Source organism: Medicago truncatula, chromosome 5 (assembly GCF_003473485.1).
Source record: "Medicago truncatula cultivar Jemalong A17 chromosome 5, MtrunA17r5.0-ANR, whole genome shotgun sequence".
Taxonomy (NCBI): domain Eukaryota; kingdom Viridiplantae; phylum Streptophyta; class Magnoliopsida; order Fabales; family Fabaceae; genus Medicago; species Medicago truncatula.
The window spans coordinates 9,160,050-9,180,182 of NC_053046.1; the positions used below are offsets into that span (position 1 = coordinate 9,160,050).

At 34.7% G+C, this 20,133-nt stretch overlaps 3 protein-coding genes across 11 annotated transcripts; all 3 read left to right on the forward strand.

The window, feature by feature from the left end:
* Window positions 1-222: 222 nt before the first annotated feature.
* LOC11420578 (uncharacterized protein At1g76070) lies at window positions 223-1,175 on the forward strand. Its single transcript, XM_003612209.4, has one exon. It carries the CDS (start codon window positions 543-545, stop codon window positions 1,002-1,004), a length of 462 nt encoding a protein of 153 aa, XP_003612257.2. The 5' UTR covers window positions 223-542; the 3' UTR covers window positions 1,005-1,175.
* An 834-nt stretch (window positions 1,176-2,009) lies between these two features.
* Window positions 2,010-7,133, forward strand: LOC11424853 (pentatricopeptide repeat-containing protein At4g02750). 8 transcript variants are annotated; one of them, XM_039834803.1, is made up of 4 exons: window positions 2,010-5,438; window positions 5,532-5,619; window positions 5,700-6,013; window positions 6,661-7,133. In XM_039834803.1, exon 1 carries the CDS (start codon window positions 3,007-3,009, stop codon window positions 5,242-5,244), a length of 2,238 nt encoding a protein of 745 aa, XP_039690737.1. In that variant the 5' UTR covers window positions 2,010-3,006; the 3' UTR covers window positions 5,245-5,438; window positions 5,532-5,619; window positions 5,700-6,013; window positions 6,661-7,133. The 8 variants fall into 8 exon arrangements, with proteins under 8 accessions (XP_039690737.1, XP_039690738.1, XP_039690735.1 ...); XM_039834804.1 differs by having other exon boundaries at window positions 5,532-5,614; XM_039834801.1 differs by having other exon boundaries at window positions 2,010-5,619.
* Window positions 7,134-10,868: 3,735 nt separating this feature from the next.
* Window positions 10,869-18,655, forward strand: LOC11430291 (phospholipase D delta). Of its 2 annotated transcripts, XM_003612211.4 has the most exons (10): window positions 10,870-12,042; window positions 12,241-12,357; window positions 12,699-12,893; window positions 14,080-14,403; window positions 14,528-14,596; window positions 14,748-14,895; window positions 15,350-15,498; window positions 16,162-16,314; window positions 17,443-17,643; window positions 18,124-18,655. In XM_003612211.4, the coding sequence occupies exons 1-10, from the start codon at window positions 11,077-11,079 to the stop codon at window positions 18,418-18,420; spliced, it is 2,619 nt and encodes an 872-aa protein (XP_003612259.2). In that variant the 5' UTR covers window positions 10,870-11,076; the 3' UTR covers window positions 18,421-18,655. The 2 variants fall into 2 exon arrangements, with proteins under 2 accessions (XP_024639619.1, XP_003612259.2); XM_024783851.2 differs by lacking the exon at window positions 14,080-14,403 and having other exon boundaries at window positions 10,869-12,042.
* Window positions 18,656-20,133: the final 1,478 nt, after the last annotated feature.

Below are 20,133 nucleotides of genomic sequence, written 5' to 3' on the forward strand. Positions count from 1 at the left end.
GCAACAGAGAATATGCTTTACGAACTAATAATCTGATACTTTAACTTTGAACAAATACACATCCTCCCATTCAACGGCATTGCCATAAGATATTTGAAAATAAAATAAAATATAATGGTCATGTTTAATTAATCCTAAATTTCAATGTCCAAACAAATGGCCTATTTCAGTGTCAAAGTGACGCATCAACCTATGTAACGACGACTAATCAAAGTTAAAAAAATGTTTTATAATGTGCCGGCAACTTAAGCTGATTTCATTACAATTTCTTTACACTTGCACTCTACTATGCTAGCACGCCACTTCTCTATCATCAATGTCAACCATATTCTTTCTTTAATTGCCCCCTAATTTTAATTTGTCTCTTTTAATTTCCCGATTAGATGATATCTAATCATGAATCATACCTTTCAGCTACCTCCTATTATGTCCCTTACATTTTAAACCATGCTATAAATGTTAGCATAGCATAACTTTTCACAATTTCATACTTCAAAACCATTTTCCTCAGAAGAAAATACTGCACAGCACATAAGCTCTAGATGGAGAAACTGTTTAAGATTAAAACAACGTTCTTGAAGTTTCTATCTAAACAACCACCAGTGTCTTTAGCGGGATATCAGAACCCAACTCTTAGTCCTTGTCGATCACCTACAACACATGTTTCATTATTCCCTAAGGAAGCTAGAAGAAAGCACAAAAGGGGAATTAGTTTTAGTCCAAAAGAACCCACTTCTCCCAAAGTCTCGTGCATGGGTGAAATTAAGAGCAAGAAGAAGAAGAAAAAGAAGGAGAAGAAGTTACATAAAGGGATTCAGAATGTTGTTCCAAACAAAAACGTTCTGCTTTGGATTTCTAAGGGAAGTTATGAGGGAGGGAGACAAGGTGGGAAAGAGAAGGAATCAGCTATAGTGAGTGTTCCTCCAACGTTGAATTCTATGAAGAAATTTACTAGTGGGAGAGGATCGTTGTGTGATTTTGATGCAACACTATCTGAAAGGTGAATGCAACAATTTTTTTTTTTTTTTTTTATGTAATAAGAATGTAACTTTCATTTATAGTGCATCTATAGCAAAGATGAATTTATTATGACTGTTTTTGTTGGTATGAAATTTAATGATTGATTTAGTCAGGGCCAAAATATATATATATTTTAATTAGTTTTGATTTTAGAAGGGTATGCTTTTCATGGAGGTTCATAAAAAGCATATGATGTAATTAAGGTGATTGTTTAATTCCATTTTCATTACTAAAAAGATTTCTATGTTTTTAGAAGTGCACAATCAGACAATACAAAATGTTCTTCAACCACGCATTCAAACGTACAAATGTAGGAGGTGGGAGAAGAGCCCCACAATGAAACAAGTTTTAATATTGGTTGATCTGTTCCTACATTTGAGTTTGAGTCTTAATCAAGTTCTTTGAAATACTTTTCAGGCAAAAGTGACTTTAAATAATGTACACTTCCACAAATTATGTAAGAAAATGGTTAGTACAGTTTTTGGCTTCATAAAAAACAATTCCCGGACACTATTGCTACCATTCTCAACTAGTACAAGACAGTACAATTATATCTAACAAGTGTGGAAAAACTATTTCTTAAAAAAAACTGTTATTATAAGAGGAAATCTAAGTCTACGTCTATTAAGAGTTTGCTTATTCCAGAATTTGGGAGAATACTTTTGCAACTATTTTGTGTGTTTTTCTGAAGAAAAACTAATAATTGATTAAAACCGCATATGATTATCCAATGAGTGTGACTTGGTTGATTAAATATGGTCAAATGCATTTAAAGGTCTTTTAAATTTTTTCGTTTTTCCCAAACAAATCTCAAATATGTGTTAAAATATGTTGCTACATTTCTTTTATAGATTATTTTTTTTAAAGCTGTAATAACAAACAAATACAATCCTAAAACTTAAAAGTGATTATTTTTTTTTTTTAAAAAAACATGATTTGTTCAAGTGATTTTTTCTTAAAAAAATGTAACAAACTGATTTTTTTTTCCTTTTGGTCAAATAGGTGGCATTTAGTATGGGAAAGGGAAGTTGTTTCCCACCATGGGAAAGCTATTTTATACCACTTGATTAACTTGGAACACTGATTTAATCATAGACTACCCACACCATATCTTGTTTACTTTGTCTTCAACCTCATGGGATTGAAATTAACCCAGTCCATCATTTTCTTTACTGCTCAGAACAACACAAATTCATACTAATTTTTTTCCTCTCCCAATTGTTTCAAAAAAGACTTATTCAAACTAATTATTTATTTATTTATCAACAACTAATTTAAAAAAAAAAAAACAAACATCAAAATCAAAATTACTCAGAAGCAGATCTGGGTATAAAAAATAAGTAGTTTGAATATGTGATGATGAAAGAAAAGTCGAACCAGATTTAATTTTTGTATGTGTGATGATGCCGAATTTACATATAGAAATAATAATAATAAAAATATTGGTTTCTTGATTACATATAACTCGAGGAGACGTGTTTTCCATATTTGTGGAGATTTATTGGAGTTTGATTCATCTATGATTTATTATTGGAGTTTGATTCATCTATATTATTGGTACAAATGCTTATAAGTTTGCTGATGGTGACATCATAGTCCCTCCTTGTTTCCAAAACTCGACTCAGTTTGTCCAAATTTGAGTAGTAAGTTTGTGTTCTTTCGATTGAAAAGTAAGACCGAGATGGAAGATGAAAAGAGTGGTGGTGGAATGGAGAAGAGAGAATGCTAGATGGATTACACAGTGTAGACAGACTATCTTAAAATTTGTATTCCGCTTTAATCTAACCGTCCAAAAAAACTTTTTCAACGGTGGAAAACAACTTTGCTTTCCCATACTAAACCTCACTCTTGTGGAAAATGTAACATGTGGAAAATTTTATTCGGACACTGCATGAAAAATCTCGGGGTTCCTTTTTTCCCTCCTAACAAATATAAAAACATGATTGCATAAAAGAGTCTACGCCCATTCATTGTATCACAAACTCAATGAAACTTAACATTGGAACAAGATCAACACTTGAACAATCAAAAAATGTCTTCAACCAAAACAAAAAAATTATCTATTTAGGAAAACAAGGAAAAATTGATGAAGCCAAAAGAGTATTCTCAAACGTGATACACAAAAACCATGCAACATACAATTCCATGGTAACTGTGTTTGCGAAAAATGGTCGAGTTAGTGATGCACGCCAACTGTTTGATAAAATGTCTCAAAGAAATCTTGTTTCCTGGAACACCATGATTGCTGGATATCTTCATAATAACATGGTTGAAGAAGCCCATAAGTTGTTTGATTTAATGGCGGAACGAGATAATTTTTCGTGGGCTTTGATGATAACTTGTTACACGCGTAAAGGGATGCTTGAAAAAGCTAGAGAGTTGTTCGAGTTGGTTCCTGACAAATTGGATACTGCTTGTTGGAATGCGATGATTGCGGGGTATGCGAAAAAGGGTCGGTTTGATGATGCTGAGAAAGTATTTGAAAAGATGCCGGTGAAGGATTTGGTTTCTTATAATTCTATGTTGGCGGGTTATACACAGAATGGGAAAATGGGTTTGGCTATGAAGTTTTTTGAGAGGATGGCTGAGAGGAATGTGGTTTCGTGGAATTTGATGGTGGCTGGGTTTGTTAATAATTGTGATTTGGGTTCTGCTTGGGAGTTGTTTGAGAAGATTCCAGATCCTAATGCTGTTTCTTGGGTTACAATGTTGTGCGGGTTTGCTAGACATGGAAAGATTGTAGAGGCTAGGAAACTCTTTGACAGGATGCCGTGTAAGAATGTGGTTTCTTGGAATGCGATGATTGCAGCCTATGTCCAAGACTTACAAATTGATGAAGCTGTTAAGCTGTTTAAAGAAACGCCGTATAAAGATTGTGTATCGTGGACTACAATGATCAATGGGTATGTTCGGGTTGGTAAGCTTGATGAAGCACGGGAAGTTTACAATCAGATGCCTTACAAAGACGTGGCAGCAAAAACAGCTTTGATGTCGGGATTAATACAGAATGGAAGGATTGATGAGGCTAGTCAAGTTTTCAGTCAACTCAATAAACGTGATGCTATTTGTTGGAACAGCATGATTGCAGGCTATTGTCAGAGTGGAAGAATGAGTGAAGCTCTCAATCTATTTAGACAAATGCCTGTAAAGAATGCTGTTTCGTGGAATACTATGATTTCTGGATATGCTCAGGCAGGAGAGATGGATAGAGCAACAGAGATATTTGAGGCCATGGGGGTGAGGAATGTTATTTCCTGGAATTCTCTTATTACAGGTTTTCTTCAAAATGGTTTATACTTGGATGCTCTTAAGAGTTTGGTATTGATGGGGCAGGAAGGAAAGAAGCCGGATCAATCAACTTTTGCATGTTCCTTAAGTTCATGTGCTAATCTTGCTGCTTTGCAAGTAGGCAAGCAGCTCCATGAGTTGATCCTGAAAAGTGGTTATATAAATGATTTATTTGTTAGCAATGCTCTGATTGCCATGTATGCAAAATGCGGAGGAGTACAAAGTGCTGAAAAAGTGTTTAAAGATATTGAAGGTGTTGATCTTATTTCTTGGAATTCCTTGATTTCGGGCTATGCTTTGAATGGATATGCAAATGAGGCATTTTGGGCCTTTGAACAAATGTCATCAGAGGGGACGGTTCCTGACGAGGTTACCTTTATTGGGATGTTGTCAGCTTGCAGTCATGCCGGTTTAACCAATCAGGGTGTGGATTTATTTAAATGCATGATTGAAGGTTTTGCTATTGAACCCTTGGCTGAACACTACAGCTGCCTAGTTGACTTGCTTGGCCGCATGGGTAGGTTAGAGGAAGCGTTCAACATAGTTAGGGGGATGAAAGTGAAAGCAAATGCTGGATTATGGGGTTCGCTGCTTGCGGCTTGTCGTGTACATAAGAACATGGAACTTGGTAAAATTGCTGCCTTGAGGCTTTTAGAACTTGAACCACATAATGCCTCTAATTATATTACTTTGTCAAACATGCATGCTGAGGCTGGAAGGTGGGAGGATGTTGAGAGATTAAGGGTGCTAATGAGGGAGAGAAGAGCTGGAAAGCTACCTGGCTGCAGTTGGATTGAAGTACAAAATCAGATACAAAATTTTGTCTCAGACGATCCAGGGAAGCTGAGAACCGAAAGTATTAAGATTATACTGAATACTTTATCTGCACACATGAGAGACAAGTGTAACATATCCGACATGAAATCAGTTTTCTGACATATTATGATTGGAGGCACTCTTAGTCTGGTCTCATCATCTTAGCTTTAAAGTAACATTGAAAAGGTTAATTCAAATACCTTTAAATGTTAGCATAGTGTGACAGTTGACGAGCACATATCAATGACGACTTCATTGATTCACATGTGTGCACCCTAATTATACATATACCAATTACCAACTCTCTTGAAATGGTGATCTTTCTAAATTGACTTCATTGATTTTTGATAGAAGAAATACAAATGACCTCTTCTCTCACTGGTGTCCAATGAAAGTTTAACATGCAGATCTTCAGCAGTGCTTTGCATTCAAGCTGTGCAAGAGAATATTGAACCAAAGAGTCTAGGGGACATTACTTTAGAAGCCCCTTGTAGGGTTCGATTTGGTGTAATCTCCTTGTTTGGTGAATTTTACATTGCACTAATAATGTTGGTCCTTTGATGTGGTTGCTGCAGTATTATGTCTCCTCTTGTAGAGCATGTTGCTCAGTTGACTAGTTCCCAAAGGCTACTTTCTTAACCGCCCTTCTCAACTTCAAATGGGCTTCACTATGGACTCTACGATGATGCCTTTAAGGCTGCCTGTTGGCATTGTCTTTAAGATCTAATTGCAACTTCTCAAAGGTTCCGTTTACGTCATCGCTCTCCAGAATTGTTCGACGAAAGCACAAAGGTGGAAGCTTAGGTGCAAAAGAGACAGCCTCTCTCACAGTCTTGTTGTGCATGGTTCAAGTTCAAGCAAAAACAACCAGGCCCAAAAACATTGTAAGGTATAAGGTTTTAGTAACCCTCCTAACTGCAAAAAATGCCTCATTAGCATATATAATAAGTTTTGATTCAATAATATATGTAGACTTGATTCAAAATTTCTCTTTGATATAGTTTGATATTCTCCTGGTCCATTAGTATAGATTCCAGGCTTAGAGAATAAAAATGAATTGGTAATGACTCCATTCTCTAATTATTTGGTGTGCTTAGAAGGAGTGAAAAGGAATGGAAGATACCCAAAGTTAAAGCACATTCCTTGTTTAATGACAACTTTATCAATGTGCAGGATATAATTTGGATGGAATTCATTATTATTATGATTTTCATTTCATTTCAAGGCGAAAAAAATAAATAAATTATATTTGTTGAAAGCTATATCACATGAATTTATTTGTTTCTGACGCACCCACTCACCTACCTACCGTGACAAAGTTTGTTTGTAAATTTGAGTCACTACAAATTTGATATCTATTCTAGTTGTGAAAAATTAAAATAGGATGGTACAAAATTTTTAAGTCACAACCACAGTTTTTGTGCAGACTGGAGTGATGGAGACTCATGATGAGCTGTGATATGGTTGAGTTGAGTGGTTTTATGTCTTTTGAGATAAACCCTGTAGTGAAACTGCTTCTGGTATGGTATTATGCAGGTTGTTGGAACCGTCTTCACACACCACCAAAAATGTGTTATTGTGGACGCACAAGCTGCTGGTAATAACAGAAGGGTAGCTACTTTTATAGGAGGTCTTGATCTCTGTGATGGTTACTATGACACACCTGAGCATCGGCTTTTTCGTGATGTTGATACTGTATTTGCCGGTGATTTCCACAATCCTACATTTCCTGTAAGCTGTCTTCCCAATTGGACATATTAACAGTGCACTTTTATTTTATTTTATTGGGATTCTATACATTCATGTATAAACTCTTTCAATAGAATGTTTTCTGGTTACGTTATTCATTATATCTTGTAAAATTTGTTTCCATTTTGTAGATTTTACGAGATACGCCTTGTAGACTTTGATTATGATTTGTCCACCAAATATGTACTAGCTTTTGAATAAAATCTATATTATGTGTTATCATTGATAATTTCTTAGTGAACCCTAGTTACAAGGTTGAATTGGACGGATGCATGATTAGGTTGTATGGTAACTCTAATTTAGTGACAGTAAAGTTGGTTGATTGTTTTGTCACCAAGGATATTGAACATAATAGAATTTATCTATTGTAATATTATATGTGATGTCTTAGTATAGCACCTATAGTGTGGGATCATAAGAACCACACCGTCGCTATCTAACATTCGGATTTGTTACCACTTACCAGAACAATCTCTGACTGCACTTCCCAGACAAGACAAAGTTCTTTTTTTTTTAATGGCAACAAGACAAAGTTCTATTGCCACAGATAGTCCTTTCTGCCACGTGGCCACCATGTAAGGGGTGCCTCATGATGTTCTTGGAGAGCTGAGCTCGAAGCTATCTTGGCTCTTGAGTTGGCTTAGGTTGTGCTTTTGTTCCAATATTTTAAGTATTAAATGACAAAGCGTCAAATTCTGAGATTAAATTTTGTTTAGAGTAATCTAATTGTGTTGTCTACTTCCAAATAGCAATGTAGAACAATCTGTTTTTTACGCACATTCTAGAATGATCTTAGTTATCAAACTTATTGGACCTAGTCTGATGGTTGAATGTAAGGGAGGAACCAATTATAATTGTTAGCTCCCAATAGGGGTTTGTTCAAATTCCGGTTGGCAAGAGTGCTATAGTATACTATAGTGTTGCTCTAGCGACTATATCACAATATTTTGTACTAAATGGCTCGCAGAACAATGACAATTTGTTCAAAATTCGCTATGCAATAGCGCTATAGCTCCACTATTTAACAAAACTGGTATCACTATTGCATATCTATGGATTATTAGTAAGAAAGCCAGTTCTGCAGTTCTTCTTAGCTATCAATCTGCAGTTCTTCTTAGCTACCAATATGTTGTAGGAAATACAATTCTTCTTACTATCAAAACACATATCCAAAGCATTTTGAGGCTACTTCTGGTCATTTAAATAGCAAGAGCTGAGAAATATAGCAGTAAATGAAGTTGTTGAAAGATGAATGAATTAAAATGCTGATGACCTTCGATGGATACATATCATGGTTTGTAGTAAGCATGGCTCAATTTCTTAGATAGCAATGAATATATAAAGTTCTGATAGTTATACATTAGGATCCGAAGAAAAAATACTAAATCAGCACTCCTAAAGACAAAAAAATACTAAATCATTGCTTATAGTTATACATTAGGTTTGTAATGAGATGCTTATAGTCACTTACTTCACAGGAGATATAAGCAAGTTGTAAGAATTCTATTTTTCTGCAAAAAGAAAATTAAGACCTTTGTTTGAAGGCTAATTGATGGAGCAACCAAATCAGTGCCAAAATTTGATGCTTTCCACACCAAAAGATTGGTCCATAAATCTGAACAATACCAATCACATGATGGTTATTCCTTAGGTTTTTAGAGAGAAAATCATACTTAAACACAATCATATACTTAACTTAACAAATTTGAATGCAGTACAGTTTTGATCCAAAAGTTGGAAATTGGTAAATTATAGTATTTCTTTAAATATTTATTGAAGAAAAAAAAATTAAATTTCAATGGCCAAGATCTCTGTAGTTTACAGTAAAACTGTATAGGATCTGGATTCATATTGATTCACTTTTTACTTGGCAACTTTTTTGTTGGGATCTAACAAGGAAATGAAGTTTTAGGCATTTGGGGAGGCAAGTGTGTGCTTTTTGTATCATTGCATTGCATTTCTAACTGAAAAAGACAATGTTGAAAGTTATTTATTTCCTTCAAGGTATATATGCCTTGATACCAGGGAGATGCTGCAACTTAAGTCCAACATCCCAAGATAACGTTGGCTTGCTTCTTAAGTCATTAAACCTACTTTCCAGCTTCCTTTCCAAGCAATATCATGTTCTTTTTGGGCTGCTTTACGCGATAACGATTGTTTGGATCTACGCAAGTAGCAAGGAAAGAAAATATGAGGATGGAAAATGGCGGGGGATATGGTCATTTATTATGATTTCAAATGTCATGTGAAAAGGGAGGGGGAAAAGAAAATCATGACATTACTGTTTACCCTCACAAATAACTCTAATATAATGATGTAAAAGGTGCCTTGCAAATAAATTAATGACTTTGGTCCTTTTGGTAATCATTGATGCAATGAATGAATATCCAGTTGCTGTGATTGTAATTAGCATTAAATAAAAACCACTGACAATATTGAGATCTTAAGCCATTTTCTAGTACAGCATAATTCCTCCTTTAACTTGTTACTTTTTCCCTTTGTCCAATGGTTTTATATCTTTCACCAACAATATCTTTTGAATACTTAATCAAAGACATTACACCAAAAATACCTTTGTGCCACTCACCCTAAACCAACAACAAATGTGTAACTGCACCATTGTTGTTGACCTTCATTAAAGTTCCCATATCCCTTTAATTTCTCCCATAATTTGGATGTGTCCCATCAGTTTAAAGAACATCCAACTTTCTGTAGTGACAAGAAGGAGAAAAGCCCGTATGCACCGCTGCCATAAGAAGTTGGAGAATGACTGTTTTAACTTATATTTAAGTTATCATTCTTAGTCGATTTTGTTCCACTGAGCTACTGCAAGAGTAATAAATTTGAGACATTAATTGTTGAAGCAGTCAAATGGGAATATTTACAAAAACCTAGTATAATTTATGAAAGATACCAACATATTCATACAATTAATGTAAGAAATTAACGGGTGTATGTTTGGATTCACGTTTGAAATTGACATATTCAGGCAAGATAAGATAGTTTTGGACAAAAAGTACACTTATCCAAATTACACTTATGTTTGATATATATGTGGATTTGTCAAAACAACATTGTGAATCGGGTGTAATTTTAAAAAATAACTCTTTATAGTTTTTGCAAAGTCACAGTGACATCATGATTTTGACAAGTCCACCTTATACCAAATATGCACAATTTTTTTTTTTTTTTTTTTGCGTTGAATATGCACTTAGTAGAACAATTTGTCATTTATGTGAAATTTTTGGCCATAATGAAAATCTAAACATACACCCAGTGTGAAGAGCCATTGTGAGACAACAAATAAGTGACCAAACTAAAATTTCCTCAAAAAAAAAAAAGCGATAAATCTTAATTTTTTTATTTCATGTTGCTCTATTTTTAGTATAGTATAGTATAGCTAGTTGAATATGGCATCAAACATGCCCCATAGACCATAGTAAATGAATAATTTCCAAGAGTAAAACAATGACAATGTCCTCGTAATGGAATCCAAGGTCGTGGTAGGACACACGATGGGCTGTTCTTAGCCATTGAGGGTCGATAGACCCACGGACACACCCCCACTACCTTTATATATATTGCTATACCTACTACTCACCAGCAACCAACAAGTTTCATCTCTTCTTATCCAACAGCTTAGTACATCACAACACGATTAAGATTTGACTATACAACAATAATTGATTATTGACGTTGCAAAAATCGATTTATTACTACATTCACCACAATCATAAGTTAATCACACATCTCATTTTGCATCGGCAATTCCGTTCCACGTAGTATCACTAGATCTCAACATCGTAATCCACGTTACAACTTACAATAATGCAAAACAATTTTCCAATTAATCAACTGTAATAATAAATTAAAATTAAAATTCCCAAAAGAAGCAAGAAATCCTGTGAACAAGCCACGACACAAACAAACAAAATCAAAATCAAAATCAAAATCAAAATCAAAATCCAAAACCAAAAAACACAGAAAAATTAAATAAATAAATAAAAACAACCCACGTTCACTCACTCACCTTCAAACTCAAACTGTTACGTTATACTTATTCCATTCCACTTCCTCTTTTACAAGCCATAATTGCTTTGCGTTGCGTTGCGTTGAAACAAAAGAGAAATTTTATAAAAACCTTTATCTTTATCTTTCTGTTTTCTTAGTTTTTAACGTTCACACGCGGCGCACGTTAACAAAATGGCGGAAACCGGCGGTGAAGTTAACGGTGACGGTTTTACATATCTTCACGGCGATCTCGACTTAACTATAATCTCCGCTCGCCGGTTACCGAACATGGATATGTTTTCCGAGCGTTTCTGCCGCTGCATAACCGCTTGCGACACTATTAAATTCCACTCGCCACCTTCTGACTCCACCACCACCGCCGCCGACGGAGGAACCACCACACACCGGGAACATCATCACCGGAGAAAAATCATACGAAGTGATCCCTACGTAACTGTTTCTGTACCGCAAGCAACCGTTGCACGGACACGTGTGTTGAAGAATTCACTGAATCCTGAGTGGAAGGAACGGTTTCACATTCCGTTAGCACATCCGGTTATTGATTTGGAGATTCGTGTTAAAGATGATGATGTGTTTGGTGCTGAAGTTATGGGAATGGTGAAGATTCCGGCCAAGAGAATTGCTACCGGAGAGTTGATTTCCGGTTGGTTTCCTATTGTTGCTTCATCCGGTAAACCACCGAAGCCGGATACAGCTTTGAATATAGAAATGAAGTTTACTCCGGTGGATGAGAATCCGCTATACCTGCGTGGCATTGCGGCTGATCCGGAACATGGAGGAGTGAGGCATACGTATTTTCCGGTGAGGAAGGGGAGTTCTGTGAGGCTTTATCAAGATGCACATTGTCCAGAAGGAACTGTACCGGAGATTCAGCTTGATAATGGGAAGGTTTATAGAGCGGAGAATTGTTGGGAAGATATATGTTATGCTATAACAGAAGCTCATCATATGGTTTATTTAGCGGGTTGGTCGATTTATGATAAGGTGAAGCTTGTTAGGGAACCTTCTAGGCCTTTGCCGAAAGGTGGCGATTTAACACTTGGTGATTTGCTTAAGTATAAGAGTGAAGAAGGTGTGAGGGTTTTATTGCTTGTTTGGGATGATAAAACTTCCCATGATAAGCTCTTTTTCAAGACGGTAAGAAGAATTTTGGATGTTAGCATTTACTCCCTCCGGTCCTAAATATAAGAGACATTTGCATCAACAAAAGTTGGTATATAATACGCCAACTTTTGTTGACCCAACTTTCTCTTATAATTAAAACCGGAGGAAGTAGCATTTATCATTTTTCGGTTTCTATGCTATTACTTATTGGGTGTTTTATGATATGTGCAGACTGGAGTAATGGAGACGCATGATGAGGAAACTAGGAAGTTTTTCAAACATTCTTCTGTCATGTGTGTTTTGGCGCCTCGCTATGCTAGTAGTAAGATGAGCTTCATTAAGCAACAGGCAAGTATTGGTTGGTAAATATTTGTTGATAGTTGTTGTGTGGTTTTTATTTTGTTGTTTCATAAAGTTGATACATCTCATGTATATTGTCAGGAGATAGGGTTCTTTGTGTATTAATCAGTGGAGTCAAATGTGAAATACCTTGTGTTTTGTGGTCTTAGGTCTAAATTGTGGGTAGGTTTTTTTGTTCATTCAAAATGTAGTATGGGAAATAAATATATTTTAGCTTACTGTAAGTGTAATCTTTCTCTATTTGAAGTTAAAAGGTTTTTTGGCTTGGCTGAGTGGTTTTATGTCTTTTGAGATGAACTCTGTAGTGAAATTGCTTGTGGTATATGCAGGTTGTTGGAACCGTCTTCACACACCACCAAAAATGTGTTATTGTAGACGCACAAGCTGCTGGTAATAACAGAAGGGTAGCTACTTTTATAGGAGGTCTCGATCTCTGTGATGGTCGCTATGACACACCTGAGCATCGGCTTTTTCGTGATCTTGATACTGTATTTGCCGGTGATTTCCACAATCCTACATTTCCTGTAAGTTGTCTTTCCAATTGGACATATTAACATTGCATTTTTTATTTTATTGGGACTCTATACATTCATGTATAAACTCTTTGAATAGAATGTTTTCTGATTAAGTTATTCTTATATCTTGTAGAATTTTTTTACATTTTGTAGATTTTACGAGATACGCCTTGTAGACTTTGATTATGACTTGTCCACCAGATATGTACTAGCTTTTGAATAAAATCTACATTGTGTGTTATCATTGATAATTTCTTAGTGAACCCTAGTTACAAGGTTGAATTGGACGGATGCATGATTAGGTTGTATGGTAACTAATTCAGAGACAGTAAAGTTGGTTGGTTGTTTTGTCACCAAGGGTATTGAACATGATAGAATTCATCTATTGTAATATTATATGTGATGTCTTAGTATGGCACCTATAGTGTGGGATCATAACCACTATACCTTCCCTATCTATCATCCGGATTTGTTACCACTTTCCAGAACTTAAGACACCCGTAATGCTTGCCCCAATCTCTGAATGCACTTCCCAGATAAGACAAAGTTATATTGCCACATATAGTCCTTTCTGCCACGTGGCCACCATGTAAGGGGTTACTCATGATGTTCTTGGAGAGCTGAGCTCAAAGCTATCTTGGCTCTTGAGTTGGCTTGGGTTGTGCCTTTGTTGCAATATTTTAAGGATTAGATCACAAAGTGTCAAATTCTGAGGTTAAATTGTTTAGAGTAACCTAATTGTGTTATCTGCTTCCAAATAGCAATCTAGAACAATCTAGAATGATCTTAGTTATCAAAATTATTGGACTTAGTCTGATGGTTGAATGTAAGGGAGGAACCAGTTATAATTGTTAGCTCCCAATAGGGGTTTGTTCAAATTCCGGTAGGCAAAAGTGCTATAATATTTCGACTATATCACAATATTTTGTACTAAATGGCTTGCAGAACAATGCCAATTTGTTCAAATTTTGCTATGCAATAGCGCTATAGCCCCACTATTTAACGAAACTGGTATCACTATTGCATATCTATGGATTATTAGTAAGAAAGTCAGTTGTGCAGTTCTTCTTAGCTACCAATATGCTGTAAGAAATATGGTTTTGTTACAATGTTGTAACACTCGGTTTTAAAAACTGATACATAAACTGATTTATCGTCACTGCTCCCTGCTTTTCTTTTTTGCTTTTTGGGATAGTCTGGAACAAGGGCTCCTAGACAACCTTGGCATGATTTGCACTGCAGAATAGACGGACCCGCTGCATATGACGTTCTTATTAATTTTGAACAACGATGGAGAAAAGCAACCAAGTGGAAAGAGTTTGCAATTCTTTTCAAAAAAGCTTCTCAGTGGAACGACGACGCTTTAATAAGAGTAGACCGTATCTCATGGATATTAAGTCCATCTCTTCCTACTCTTCCTACCCCAAAGGAATCAAAGGAAGGTTATACAATTGTTCCAGGGGATGACCCTCTATTATGGGTTTCTAGTGAAAATGATCCTGAAAACTGGCATGTTCAGGTTGGCTAAAAGCAAACTTGGTTTTGAGTAAATATGACCTGCATGTTATTTTTCTTGATTTTGGAGATGGTTCATTTCATTACTTTGTTTTCCAACTCTTACTGGGCTACACACAATTTTACAGATCTTCCGCTCCATTGACTCAGGATCCTTGAAAGGATTTCCCAAACGTGCTGATCAGGCTCTATCCCAGGTATATTCACTGGTGTTTTACTTTGTTGTCCATCCTTTTATATTTACACATAAAATATGTTAACTTGGTGAGTTCTGTAAAGAAGCTATTTATTGAGTTTGAGATTTTATTTATGAATTGATCTGAATCTTATTACATTTTTTGGTTGCAGAATCTCATATGTGCTAAAAATTTGACTATAGAAAAAAGCATTCAAACAGGATATATCCAAGCTATCAGATCTGCTCAACATTTCATTTATATTGAAAACCAATACTTTATTGGATCTTCATATGCATGGCCATCTTACAATAATGCAGGTGGGTTAAATGTTAATACTTTTGAAAAGCAAGATAACTGTCTATATTTAAGCGAGGTGGTTTCCTTTGTTGTGGACAAAAGAAATTGCTTAAAGTTTTTAGGATTAGGGGGAGATCCTTGAATGCATATTAATCTTGAAATCTACATCCCTTTCAGAAATTGGCGTCGTAGAAAAGTATTGCTGCTGGTATGGTGTGAATTAGTTTCAAATTTGATTAAATGATGATTGTAGCCATAGTGTTTTTTTTTCCGAAGGATATTTTTTTCCTCCAACTCTTTGTGATCTTCTTCTTAAAAAAATAAATAACTTACCATATTATGTTCTTAAGACATGGATTTCTTAGTTTGTACATATTTTGTCAGCAAAAGGAAAAGGATTTTAAGGATAATGAGATGATGTTCCACTTACCATCTTTAGTCAAAGTCAAACTCATTGTTTTCTTCTGTGGTCAGGTGCTGATAATCTTATCCCAATGGAATTGGCACTGAAAATTGCTAGTAAAATCAAAGCTAAGGAGAGATTTGCTATTTATATTGTTTTACCTATGTGGCCAGAAGGTGATCCTAAATCTGGAGCTGTGCAAGAAATCCTTTTCTGGCAGGTATGTGATTATCTAATGTCAAAATTTATATTAGAATTTTGGTTGGGTCTTAATTAACCCCACAAAATTGGCTTCTAAGGAGAGTATTGTCTCCCATTTATAACCACTGCTAAGGCCATATTGCTATGGGACTCCCAACACATCCCATCACGCCCATAATTAGATATCTGAAGCATGGAATGGGGGGTCTGTCAACAGATGGCCCAACGGATTTAGGATAACCTGTAATACCATCTTAAAATTTGCGTTGGACTTAACCCTACAAAACCGACTTGTAAAGTGATGTCTGTCTTTCATGAATAATCACTATTTAGACCATATCACTTTGGGACTCCCAACATTTTATAAACTTGTTTATCATGAAAATTTACAATATCTGATTATGAAGGCTAAGGATCCGGCTTCTCTTTAGGGAGCACAAAGTAAGTAATTATCAATAAGGAAATCAAAGAAGCGAGTTCTCACAAATGTTGGTTTGTTGTCGATGTGATGGTATCTTATCTAATTACGTATTGTTCTAATGAATGGTTTCCAAACCTGTATTCAACTGTCCAACGTCTACACAACATTAAAGGATTTATGTTTTTTATTTGAGTCAAAAGATAAAAAAAGCAACAAAATAAATTAAATGTTTATACTCAGTTCTATGTTTTCTGTATACAGGCTCAGACAATGCAAATGATGTATAATGTTGTTGCTAAAGAATTGAAATCAATGCAACTTAGTGATGTGCATCCACAAGACTACCTCAATTTCTATTGCCTTGGTAATCGGGAACACTTCAATGAAGAAAGTTCAGGCTCAAATAGTGCACCGGTAATTTCTCCAAATAAAAGTTCCATTTTGTTAAGGATCTCTAAAATGTACTAGTTCTTTATCATGTTAAAAAATACAAGGCTGCTTTATTTAATAGTATTCAGGGTGCTTTTGTTTCAGCTTTAAAAAAAAAGATTTTGTGTTAAAAGAATCTAGAGATTTTTTCTAGAGATTTTAAAAAAATCAAGTTATTTCTGTTTGTTTACTACCCATAAAAATCACTTAAAAAAAGAATTTTAACTTTTACATGTGTTACCTCCTTGTTTAATAGCTTTTTTTTTTACTGGCATTCTAAAAAAATGGTTTTCTTTTAAAATCCTAAACAAACACTAAAAAATGACAAAAGTTATTTTTTTTTTTATTAAAAAATAGATTTTATTAAAAAAATCTGAAACAAACAGACCCTTAGTTATCTACTACTGTAGATGAGGTAATCTTCTTTATATAGACAATAGTGTTAGTAGGTATCACACTATCACTTAATATCACCAATGAGATGATGTATTCAAAAGTATAATTTTCTTTTGCTCTAAGCTTTGTACTATCTACTGTCAATTAAACATATATTGGTTGCATTTTCTGTGTAGTATTGAATTTCATGTAGGTTTTGCATAGAGCGTTGACCATTTTCAGATCAAACAAACTTAAAAAACTATAATCTTTTGATTTATCTCTTTGTGCGTTTCTTTGGCTTTGGAAAATAACAAACAAGCATTGAATTCTCAGTCCACCAACCACCCTTCAATCTTCATCTCCAGCTCTTAACTTACATATGCGGTACGCCCAAACATAAAATCAGTTGGCTTTTCCTTTCACCATGTATATGACAAGATAGATCTTGATACAATACATTAATCTGTAGATGCATCTTTTAAGTTTTAATTGACTTGGCTACTGATATTATGATCAAATTGTTAAAATAATTGTTGCTGAAATTTTTCTTTATGCTATTCGAATTGTAGATGGTACTCTCCAATTCATCTAACATTCCAACACTACGATTTTTCTTTTTCTTCTTAGTATATTCCATTTTACATGTTTCTTATAATATCCAAATACTTGACTTTTGAAATATGTATCTTAAATGACAGACACCGATTATGAATAGGTTGTGAATTTTTTTGTCAGGTCTCTGGAGCATTTAAATATCGTCGAAATATGATCTATGTGCATGCCAAGGGGATGATCGTGGATGATGAATATGTTATATTGGGATCTGCCAACATAAACCAAAGATCTATGGCTGGTACTAAAGATACTGAGATAGCTATGGGTTCATATCAACCCCATTACACATGGTCTGCGAGGAAAAAACATCCACATGGCCAGGTTTGTATTTCTCACTAAGCTTTAATTCTAGCAGCAACTCTAATTGGAAATTACCATTTGTCTAGCCACAAGTGATGCGTAACATTGCAGTCAAACACAAATAAGCTGGAAATCACTTCTCACTCTTATAAAATTTATTTATTTTTGAAATATTTTATTGATTATGGTGGCACTAATGACCATTTTACAACTGTCCCTGAGGGATTTGAACTCAAAACCTTGAGGTTACAAGATTAAACTCTTACCACTGAGCTAGCAAAATTACTAATTGATTTGATGCTTAATGCTTAAGTAGACCGGTAAATAACCCTTATCCTATCCTATGATGAATGTGAATGACTTCCCCCCAATTTTTTAAATTACTAAAATAAAAATAAAAAATTATAATTTGACCTTTCAACTAGGTTTCTCTTTTACTTTTTCTGCTGTCTGTTGGGTGAAAATTGATTACTATTTATCTGATGGGTTTTATTCCTGCAGATTTATGGTTATAGAATGTCACTTTGGGCAGAGCATCTTGGTATGTTAGATGAAACATTTAAAGAGCCAGAAAGATTGGAGTGTGTGCGTAAAGTGAATGAAATAGCAGACGATAATTGGAGAAAATACGCTTCTGAAGAAATGTCACTGCTACAGGGACATCTTCTTAAGTATCCCGTACAAATAGATTCTGATGGGCAGGTCAGTTCATTACCTGATTGTGATAGTTTCCCAGATGCTGGTGGTAAGATATTGGGGGCTCATTCCGCGACAATTCCAGATATCCTAACAACGTAAACTCCTGAATTCATGTTTGATTGAAGTTTTGGTGAAGGCTGTAATATGTTGCTTGCCTCTTTAAGGGGAAGAAGATTTGAGTGAAGTGTTTAGTTTTCTCTACTTAGAATTGATTGTTCAAATCACTTGTAAACCTTTCACATAGGTAACAATTCATATTTGTAAAAAACATCACCAGTTTGTAGATTGTTGTATTAATTGTTTGATTCCTTTATTTGTTCATAATTTTCTGCCACTTATCTGCACTTCATAACCAATGAGAATGAAATATTTTACGATTATTCTTAAACTGTTGTTGATCACAAAGTGGATTTATTGTCAATATTATGAGTTATGGTTGGTAACATGTAAATGTAAAACTATTTTACAATAACTATAAAGGTTGTCAATAAATTGAGTATACTCAAACATAGTTGGAGACTAAACTTGATAATTAATTTGTTTAATTTATTTCATGAATTAAATTAGTTAAACTTGATATATATATATATATATATATATATATATATATAGCTCCAGTCATTTAGTTCTTGAACTTGCGAGATAGTATATATAATACTTTTTTATAATATTGATTTTATATACTCAATTAATTTTACATTGAGTTAGTTTCCAATACTTTTCATCCTTTTTTGACAAATGTACTTTTCATGTTTGTTATTAAATTAATTTCAAAATGCATTCAACTAGTATATAACTTTGGATGTTTATTTTAACCCTTAAGAGTGTGCCCCCACAATAACCATATTTATGTAATCCCCATTTAACAACCACAATTCGTCAAGAATATAGGTAGAACTACATGTACCAATACACCAACGTGCCCCCGCCACGGACTATGACACGCCTTCAAAATACTCTTCTATATGTAACTAGGATTACTCCCCAAATTAGCACTCAAACAACTTCGAGATGGGAAATACTGAGCCTTAAAAATACAGGAAATTAAGGTTATGTTTGGATTGGTGAAGAGTGATGGATGGAGTGGGATAGAGCCATGTTCCATTGTTTGGTTTTGTAAAAAAAATGGAAAGGAATGGAATGTGATGGAACCCATTCCATCCAATACCACCCATTTATCCAATCTTCCATTCCCCCTAATTTGAGGTGTGCATCCAATAGAATGGAACACATTGATAATACAGTTACAATTTTGCCACTTTTATTTCTTGTTTTTCTTTTTCAATTACGAGTGCTTGATTCCATTGTTTCATTATATCATGAATGCATAACCCTGGTTGGGATCCTAAACGAAGATGATTAGTTACCTCGAACTTATGTTGGTAGCTTAGTTAACGGCATCAGTAATTAACCTTGTCAATTTTAGAGAGTTTAGTTTTAGACATATCAATAGAGCAGGCAACACAGTATTGCTACATGATATTATTTATTCATTGGTAATACTTTGGCTTCATTAAAAAAAAAAAATTATATCCTGAATGCACCCAATAATTTTTTGGATGTTTCAATTAAAACAATATATGTTTGTTACTCAAATTGTTTCCTGAATGTACCGAACCATGAATAGCTTCTAAAAGGCTTGTTACAAGAAAGAATTTAGGCTTGTTTATAAATCTCATGTTAGGCTCTGTTTGGTAAAAATAGCAGATAGCTGATAAGCTAGCTGATAGCTTTTAGCTGATAAGCTAACTGAAGTGTTTGGTAAAAATAGCGGTTCAACTAGCTGATAAATGTAAAATGACATAAAGGGTA

What these genes read in the sequence shown, in the direction of transcription:
- LOC11420578 (XM_003612209.4), top strand. Translation starts at nt 543, where the DNA reads ATGGAGAAACTGTTTAAGATTAAAACAACGTTCTTGAAGTTTCTATCT.
- LOC11424853 (XM_024783512.2), top strand. Translation starts at nt 3,007, where the DNA reads ATGAAACTTAACATTGGAACAAGATCAACACTTGAACAATCAAAAAAT.
- LOC11430291 (XM_003612211.4), top strand. Translation starts at nt 11,077, where the DNA reads ATGGCGGAAACCGGCGGTGAAGTTAACGGTGACGGTTTTACATATCTT. An exon ending in CTGAAAACTGGCATGTTCAG is followed by an intron (nt 14,404 to 14,527) that starts GTTGGCTAAAAG and finishes ACAATTTTACAG; the next exon opens with ATCTTCCGCTCCATTGACTC. An exon ending in CAGGCTCAAATAGTGCACCG is followed by an intron (nt 16,315 to 17,442) that starts GTAATTTCTCCA and finishes TTTTTTTGTCAG; the next exon opens with GTCTCTGGAGCATTTAAATA.